This window comes from Mesitornis unicolor, unplaced genomic scaffold (assembly GCF_000695765.1).
Source record: "Mesitornis unicolor isolate BGI_N332 unplaced genomic scaffold, ASM69576v1 scaffold50497, whole genome shotgun sequence".
In the NCBI taxonomy this organism is placed as follows: Eukaryota; Metazoa; Chordata; class Aves; order Mesitornithiformes; family Mesitornithidae; genus Mesitornis; species Mesitornis unicolor.
Genome location: NW_010198098.1, coordinates 1 through 9,162, shown reverse-complemented (window position 1 = coordinate 9,162; position 9,162 = coordinate 1). Strand labels below are relative to the sequence as shown.

The window sequence follows — 9,162 nt, the reverse complement described above, 5'->3', positions numbered from 1 at the left end:
GGTGATAGACCTGGGCGAGGCCTTCACCAAGTGAGTGGCGCCGCGCTCCCCGCCTTCCCCCTTTCTGTCGCGACAGACAGCGCCGTGGAGCCAGTGTCGCGGCTGCCGGGCGGGCCTGCCGTCGGGATGAATAATTGTGGGAGGTTTTTTTTCCTTCCTCGCTCCCTTTATATGGTCATCTGCGTGGTACAGAGCCGACAATAACAGTCCTGTTTTTTTAATCTCATGTTTTAGCTGTATAAAAGAAGGGGGGAGCGACTCGAGGTGGAAGGAGGGATGCTGGTTTTTTAGTGCCTGTAATTGCAGACTGGGAGGCAAGCTTCGTTACCTGGAAATCTCTGCATTGTGGTTATGGAGGGGATTTAACAAAACCTTCACAGATGTGAAACACCTGAAACAAATGATTCCACCAGTGGCTTCTTGTATTTGTGTCGTGTTGCCAATCGCAAGCTTTTCCCAAATTTGGGGTGCTTGTGGCATTATTTGTCTGACAAAATGCTCTCATGCAAAAGCACTTCTGCTGTATAGTGTGTTCGCAGGGTCTGTTTCCAACCTTGGCTCTTGTAGAAGAGGTAGCAGCTTAATTATATGAGAGGTATCTGTCCTTTTGCAAATAAAGCTGAAGTTACCCAAAAGCTGCCAGGATGACAAGCAAGGACAACTGTGTGCACACATTGGGGCTGCACGAGTCGTGTTCGGGAGACCAAACTAAAACATGAAGTTCTGAATGATGTCTGTTCTAAGATCTTTTTTTTTTCTGAAATGATCTGAAGAAACGTGTTGCTGGTTGCCAAATACCAAAATCAAGTATTAATGAACCTTTTGTGTTAAAAGTACGCAAAGTCCAGCAGCTTTATAGTTTTCCGCTACCGTTTTCTACCAATGTTTTCTTCTGATGTTTGTACTTAATGGGCATGGCAGTGGTGAAAGAAATGTCGAAGCTTGAATTTCCCTTGTTTTTAATTTGCCTTCTTCAGTCCATGGTTCTTGTGCCCTTTGAGGTGCAATTCCTTTGTGAACACCACATGGGTTTCCAAAGTTTGTTTTGGGGGTGCTACAGGTTTTATTATATTACATCTAAGTTGGGTGCAGAATGTTTTGTTAGGGGTCCTGGAGCAGTAACCAGTCATTTGGAGGCAGTAATGCCTTAAGTCATGCAGGATTCCTGTGAGGGGAATGCATTTCAAAGTATTAAAGTAGCTGGAAACAGGAAAAAGGTGTCAATGGGATGAGTCAGCAGTGAAATGGGCCACAGGACCTGCGTGGTTGTGAGCGTTAAGTCTTTGTCTTTTGTTACTTCTAAATAAATGTCACAGAAAATGAGGATTTAAAGGGAAGATGATGGCTTAATCTTGCCTTTGTTTACTGAGAGCTTCAGTCGTGGAGGACAGAGGAGGCTGTTTCTTTGGAAATGAATTTGGCAGTGAGGAAGGTTGCAGGTGGATAGCTCTAAACAGAAGACTTGGTGGAAGGCAGGAGACACATGAGACTTGAGCATTACAGTCCTTAGAGAGTGGAAAAAAACCTTGTTTAACGCAGCTGAGTGGGAGCGAATAAAAAGACAAAAAATGTCTCTCACTAGAAATGGCTGCGTAGAAAAGCTCTGTGCAAAACACCTCTTGGCAGCCACAGAAGTATCCCTAATTAATTACTCTGATATTTCCTAGTCCCAGTGTGTTAAATAGTGACTTCAAATGATAAGATTTCCAATGTTTTCTTTCAGGTGTGGTTTTGCAGGAGAGACAGGACCAAGATGCATTATTCCCAGTGAAATTAAGAAACCCGATGTCGCAAAGGTAAACTATTTCACCTGGGCTGTTTTACCTTTACAGTGTTCAGTGTTTGATGGCATAGAAAGAATTTGCAGGTGTGATTTCTGTCCATCATAATCTGGTTTTCATTATCTTGTCACTGCTGCTATTAGAAGATTGTAACTAGATACAAGTAAGCGTGCTGCCAACAGTGATGTTAAGTGGCACCCATCACCCATACAGCTTGTGTTTGGGGCATTTATCGAGAAATTCGGTGCCTAGGTGTGTGGCTTGGTTGTTGTTTGGTTGGTTTTTTTTAGTAGAGGATGGCAGCTTTGGAAAACTACTGCTGAGATAAGTTACCAGTATGGAAAATTAGCATTAACAAACTCTGGAGTTTAGTTACAGGGTGAATTTGAGATGCATTGTTAAGGACATAGAGCAAATCAGTCAAGAGTGAGTGTTTCTTTATGTGTGTCACATTATATATGTTCAGATACAATATGTTATTGTGTGTGTGTATATATTTCTTTATATATAATTACTGCCTAGCATTTAAGCTAACTGTGGATGTTTTTACTTTGCAGCCTGTCAAAGTTGTTCAGTATAATATTAATACAGAACAGCTATATTCGTATCTGAAGGAGTTTATCCATATGCTGTATTTCAGGTAAGAGATGCTTGCGTGTTGGCTGTTCAAGCCTTCTGTGGCTCTTTTCCACATGCATTTTGTTGTTAGAAGTATGCCTGGAGATGGCCGTCTAGTTGAGTAAGACAACAGAAGCAGGGTTTTGCAGGTGGCTGGCTGGCTGTGTTCTTGCAGGAGAAAACAAAAATTAGTAAGAAAAGTATTTGACAAGTTGCCTATTAACTGCAGCACTCGTAAAGAATTCAATGGGGAAAGTGATCACCGAAGGAGTTGTACTGATTCTGGCAGAGCTGAAGCTCATCTTCTATCAGTGCAGAACTCCCTCCACCGTAGTTTGGAAAGAGGAATCTTAACCTGTGGAATATTTTAACCTCAGTAATACACCTTTTTACTGTATTTTCAGTACAATTAGTGGATGGTGAGGTTGGACTTAGTCTTTTCTCTTTACTTCCAATCCTTATTTTTACATAGTAAAACTCATCACTTGACACAGGGGAACAAGTGCTCATTTCTGTGCCTCGGATCTTCTCATGTGGGCTATTGCTGTTTTTCCTACCCGTCGTTGCTGTGTAATTGAGATCAGGACATCTGTGTTGTCACTCTTCCTCTTTTATGGACACACTGTTAAAAAAAAAAAAAAAGCCACTAATGGCTGTTATGGCTGCCTATTTTTGCATTTCTTTATATTGATTTAGAAATGTATGACACATATTCAGAACTGCAGCCCTTTAGGGAAGTGTTGGGTTTTTTGGATTAGGGAAAAAGACGTTGGGATCTGCTGTAGAAAATGCTATCTGGATGCAGATTTTTCGGATTTTTGATAACAGAGTATGTATAAATAAGGTTGGTCTTATAACACATGCTTGAAGTTACTGGTTTTGGTTTCCATATCTTGCCTTTTTTAGACATCTGTTGGTGAATCCCAGAGACCGCCGTGTTGTGATTATAGAATCTGTCTTGTGCCCTTCACACTTCAGAGATACACTCACAAGGGTCCTTTTCAAGCATTTTGAGGTACGTGTTTTACGACATTACTGTATGTGCTCAGCGTAGTGCTTGCCAGTAGAAATTTTACTTAATCACTGTCAGCTGACGACAAAGAGATGAAAATAATGCTGAAAGAATGAGAGAGAGAGGCAGAAAGAAGATGAAAAAAAGCTGATGGTCTAGGAAGGTAAGGTTTGGAGATCGGACTAAAGGCCATTTTTGTTCCATTGCAACTTCATGGAGCCACAAAACAGGAGCTGTTAACAGGAATCTGAAAGGTTGCTCTGGTTTATGCCATAACACAGCTCACACTGCACTGTTCTAGACAGAGTCAATAATCCTCATTGAGCACCGCCTGAAGCAGAATTTATATTTCAGCGCTTGTTAGTGCTCTGTCAGCAAATCTCATGACTTCTACCAGAGTCAATACCTTTGCCTCGCACGTGATCTGCCATCTCGCTGTGCTCATTTAGATAAGCGCTTACCTGAAGTGTCTTGTGTTCTCTACTTAACTGGTGTTTTTGAAGGAAAGTCTGGACCTAATTCTTGCTTAGTTCTAACAGGAAATGTTTTGGAAGGTGAAGCCATACCGACAACAGACAACAAAGGTTAAGGCTCTTCTGTAAAAAGGGATGAATCAAGTTTGTCTGCAGTACTTCGCTGTGCTTCCCCAACACAGTTTATCAACTAATTGTAAACTACTGCATAATTCTTCCCTACTATTAATCAGATTTTCTGATGACTTGATATTGCTGAAAGATTTGGGTGAATTGGGTTGGATTTTTTTTTTTTTTCCATAACCCCCTTACAGGAAAAAAATAATATCTCAGATACAGCACTCTCCTGAAACATTGGTTGATGAAAATGACTTGTGTCTTGGGAAGTTGTATTTTGATAGAGAGACTTTGTAACTGGTCAAGAAGCCAGCTAATGCTGATGTGAGGTTAATTCTCTCTGCCTGGTGTTTCCATTTGATGCAAAGAATAAAGAGCAGCACATGAATACAGGGTCAATTTTACAACTTGTGTCTCTGGGCCAAGTATCAGTAATGTCCTTAAATGCAGGACTTCCTGAAATGGCACATTTAATTCACACCTAAAGGTATTCCACTAGAGGAACTGTCACTGCGGAGGAAAGTTGGTTTGTGGTATTGTGGGAGAAGGAAGCGATTCTCATGGAATTTTGACTGGAGCTTCCACATTGCTTTGGGGAGTGTGTTTTAAACAGCCTCTGCTGTGAGGTTGTGTGCAACGCTGTGCTGTCGTAATGGGTTTTCTGGCACCTTGGTTCACATCTCCAAGTCTTCATGCAACATTGCAAGTAGCTGTGTTTTAGTTTCGTTCATTTCTTCTCAGTAACAATGACACTGAAAACCCTGATCTTTGACTTAAGGTGACTTCTGTAGTTAACACTTGCTTTTCGTACAAGCCCATTCCACAATTCGTTATTACTGAAGTAACTGGTGTATGCCACAAACAGATGAAGGTAGAATTTAGAATCGCGTTGTATTTTGTTCATTATTGCACTACCTTAAGAACTAAATTAAAAATGGATACCTCAAGATACGGTTGTTTGCGTTTTGCTTTTAATATGACAGGGAAAAGCATCAATGCTTTGGGTGGCTTTTCTTCCCCTCTCTTCTGACAGTTGTCCTTTTGGTTTCCCTGTAGGTGCCTTCAGTTTTGTTTGCTCCAAGTCATCTGATGGCTCTGCTGACACTTGGGATCAATTCTGCCATGGTGCTCGACTGTGGATATGCAGAAAGCTTGGTGCTGCCTGTATCCTTTAATAATACACAAACCAGAACTTTCAGCAGTAATGCTGTCATGACCAGGTCATATTTTTATAGACTTAAAGTCTGTTAAAAAATAACAGGAACAGATCAGCCAGTCTGGCTTTCGACTAGAAGATACCATGACTTGGGAAATCTCTTCACAGCTGACAGGCTAAATTGGTTCATGATGCCAGCCTTTATATACTAGAAGTTGGTTTTGGAGAAAAGCAGTTAGGAAGTGCTTCCAATATCTAGTGCAAGAGAATGTTGAAGGGGAAAAGCATTTAGTTCCAGCAGACTGAAAACTCATAAGAAAAAAGGAGAATTTCCTCATCTTCCTGTAGATATATGAGGGAATTCCCATTCTGAGCTGCTGGGGTTCTCTTCCTCTGGGAGGAAAGGCCATCCACAAGTAAGTTCACAGTTATTCCGGGTTACTGGTGATTTATTTGTGAAAGTTCATCTTTCAGTAATGCCCAAAGATCCCCATTGAACATGGCTTAAATTGTAACTGTTGCTGCGGCTGCATCCGATTTTTAGTTACCACTGCTTGGCTTCTGTTGATGTAAAAAGTGTGGAAATCAGATCTGCTTCAGTTTAAATTTAGAAGAATGTAATGGAAGGGAATAAATCCTGTCCCTGAAGCATAAGACAGAGAATCAGCCTGAGTTAATAGCTCTCTTTAAGTGACTTCATGTGCCGTGTTTTAGGGAGCTGGAATATCAGCTGCTGGAGCAGTGCACGGTTGATACAGGACTAGCCAAAGGACAAAGCCTTCCATCCGTGATGGGTAAGGTCTGTTTGATGTAGCGTATGTGCTGTGAACTTGCACTGGGGAAAGTGGATTAGTACCAACAGTGAATAAAATGAGTTTGGTATTGACTGTATCTCATGCTATCTACTTCCATGATTTCTGTCTCGGTATTGAACAAGTATATTGTTTTTAAGATAAGCCACTCATAACAGCAGGTTCGAATGAAGGCTGACATAAGAGTTCTGTGATATTTTTTCAGTCTGGTTTGAGAGAAGACAAACTTGGTTTTTTTTCTGTTCTTAATATTCTTTCTTCCTTAGAAATTTTCGAAAGCCGCTGTCTAAGTGAAGCTTTAATGTGCTCAATGTAATCCAAACTTAGTTTTATTTTTAAATTCTCTTTCTACCTAAAAGGCTTTTGTTCTAAATTGTTTTTTTTTATTTCAGGCTCAGTTCCAGAAGACATAGTAGAGGATATAAAAGGTAAGATTTTCTTCTTCCTGAAGCTCTAGTTCATTTAATTGTGCAGTACAGTATGATGATAACGAGCGTGCAATACTTCACATTTAGGAATTTCTTTTATCTTTGTGTTTATCATATTCTTTTGCCTACTGGATGAACTTGCAGTGTTCTTGCTCTCTGAAAGCAAAACCAGAACCACGTTGAATTCCTCTTTCAGGTGTAGCCTTTGTGTCGAGTTGTAGCTCGTAGATAGGTTTGGTAAGCTAACGCAGTAAGAGAACCACACTTGTGGTCAGCAGGTCGGGTCATCTTGGTACTGTGGTTTTTAACGACCAACACTTCGTTTGCTGTGCGTGAGTGTGTACAGTGTGTGCATGTTTGTGTTGCCTGGGAGTTAGCAGACGTAATGTTCAAAACCTGCTATCACAGGTAGGTTTTGGTTGCAGATGCAGCATTTAAGCAGTCTTACCATCATAGGAATATTTAAAGTTAGTTTTGTTTATAAATTAACTAGGAAGGATCGGTTTGCCTTAAAGTCAGCTTTGCAGGGAGAGGACAAGTATGTATAAAAGACATTTTGGTGTGTTAATATTTGAGACCGCATCTGGAATATTGCGTCCAGTTCTGGTCCCTCAGTTCAAGAAGGACAGGAACTGCTGGAGAGAGTCCAGCGTAGGGCTACAAAGATGATCAAGGGAGTGGAGCATCTCCCTTATGAGGAGCGGCTGAGGGAGCTGGGGCTCTTTAGTTTGCAGAAGAGGAGACTGAGGGGTGACCTCATTCATGGTTATAAATATTTAAAGGGTGAGTGTCACGAGGATGGAGCCAGGCTCTTCTCGGTGACAAACAATGATAGGACAAGGGGTAACGGACACAAACTGGAACACAGGAGGTTCCACTGAAATTGGAGAAGAAACTTCTTCTCAGTGAGGGTGACAGAGCCCTGGCCCAGGCTGCCCAGAGAGGTTGTGGAGTCTCCTTCTCTGCAGACATTCAAAACCCGCCTGGACGCCTTCCTGTGTAACCTCATCTGGGTGTTCCTGCTCCGGCAGGGGGATTGGACTGGATGAGCTTTGGAGGTCCCTTCCAATCCTTAACGTTCTGGGATTCTGTGTGATTCTGTGTAATTAGGTAGGCAGGATGAGTCAAGGACTACATTTACACCAGGTATAAAAGTATGTATTTGGGCAGAACTTGGATGTATTCCTGTGTAATGTTTCCTGTGCAGCAGGTATAAAAATATGTATAATTGTAGGAAGTAGCAACTGGTATGTATCCCTTGGGCCGAATTAGGAAGAAATCCATCAGTCAAAGGCAAAATAACAAAAATGCAGCTGGTGCTCTGTCAAATGGGAGTTGCTTTTCTGATTCCTGGACTTGAACACAATTTTCTGATCGGTTCTGGGTTTTATGCAGTCTTCTGGACCCAGATATGATGCGTTAGGGTTGGGATTATGACTGCCTGTGTATCGAAGGGTTGTTTCTTGGTGACAGCCTTTGTGAAGAGAACACTTCTTTATTGGGATCTGGCACAAGTAGCACTGACAGCTGGAATACAAATGAAATTGTGCTCTGTCAGTGTTGCCCAGAGCAAAAAAAAAACCTCTGGAGTTCTTAGGGTGCACTGGGATAAAATATTGCATGATTATAGCTTGTTTAAAAAATGGGCAATGTCTCATTTGAAGCCGTGGTGCCAGCCCTGCAGTGCTGTGTTTGACAGCTGAACACAACCCCTGCCTCCCTGTGGTAACCCCAGGCACGATTAATAATGGCCCTCTGTCTGTAGATCTTAATGCGGCTTGTCAGAGAAAAGTGATAGCATCTGAACTCTGCTGAAGTGTAGAGTTGCATTTCTTTGCATTTATTTCACAGAATCACAGAATGGCTCGGTTGGAAAAGCCCTCTGAGATCATCACGTCCAACCGTTCCTGTCTACCCCCTAAACCATATCCTTAAGTACCTCATCTACCCGCTCTTTAAACACATCCAGGGATGGGGACTCCACCACCTCCCTGGGCAGCCTGTGCCAGCTTCTGACGACCCTCTCAGTAAAGAACTTCCTCCTTATCTCTGACCTGAACCTCCCTTGGCACAGCTTGGTGCCGTTTCCCCTTGTTCTATCCCCCATCACCTGGGAGAAGAGCCCAGCACCCACCTCTCTCCAAGCTCCCTTGAGGCAGTTGGAGGTGGTGCTGAGGTCTCCCCTCAGCCTTCTCTTCTCCAGGCTAAACAACCCCAGTTGTTTTATATATTTGATATATATATATTTGATAATATCTTGGGTCATCCAGGGCCTAAAGTGTGTGTTCTTCTCTAAATTAAGCAAAATTATTGTCTGTATCGGTAATGAAAGGATCCAACAACGTCTCTCTTTTGCCTCTTCCTTTTCTTTTCTGAAGTCCGTACTTGTTTTGTGAGTGATCTCCAACGTGGCCTGAAAATCCAAGCAGCCAAGTTCAACATTGATGGCAGTGCTGAGGTGGGTGGAGCATGGAGCTTATCCTAGTCTTTTGAAGTGGTTGTAGCCCTGTTGGCCTCTAAAATAATGCACTTATGTTTTGTTTCTAGCGTCCCTCACCACCTCCAGATGTGGACTATCCTTTAGATGGAGAAAAGATTCTCCATGTAGCTGGCCCTATCAGGTGAGAAATACCATAGTTGAATATTTCTCTCTAGGAGGACACATTTTCAACTCTAAAAGCACATACACTGAATTTTAATGAAACACTTGTGTATGCTTTTTAAGTCTCTTAAATTAAGGCTTTGTGCTGGGCCCAGTGCAAGCC

At 42.0% G+C, this 9,162-nt stretch overlaps 1 protein-coding gene across 1 annotated transcript; it reads left to right on the top strand.

Moving 5' to 3' along the window:
* Positions 1-7: 7 nt before the first annotated feature.
* Positions 8-9,038, top strand: LOC104533872 (actin-related protein 10-like). Its single transcript, XM_010189021.1, has 10 exons — positions 8-30; positions 1,724-1,796; positions 2,339-2,421; positions 3,306-3,414; positions 5,058-5,165; positions 5,506-5,573; positions 5,872-5,951; positions 6,362-6,397; positions 8,776-8,855; positions 8,945-9,038. Exons 3-10 carry the CDS (start codon positions 2,408-2,410, stop codon positions 9,020-9,022), a joined length of 573 nt encoding a protein of 190 aa, XP_010187323.1. The 5' UTR covers positions 8-30; positions 1,724-1,796; positions 2,339-2,407; the 3' UTR covers positions 9,023-9,038.
* Positions 9,039-9,162: the final 124 nt, after the last annotated feature.

Excerpts from the sequence above, each read along its gene's own strand:
- LOC104533872 (XM_010189021.1), top strand. Across the intron at positions 5,166-5,505 it reads CAGAAAGCTTGGTGCTGCCT|ATATATGAGGGAATTCCCAT; the intron begins GTATCCTTTAAT and ends ATCTTCCTGTAG. Across the intron at positions 5,952-6,361 it reads AAGCCTTCCATCCGTGATGG|GCTCAGTTCCAGAAGACATA; the intron begins GTAAGGTCTGTT and ends TTTTTATTTCAG.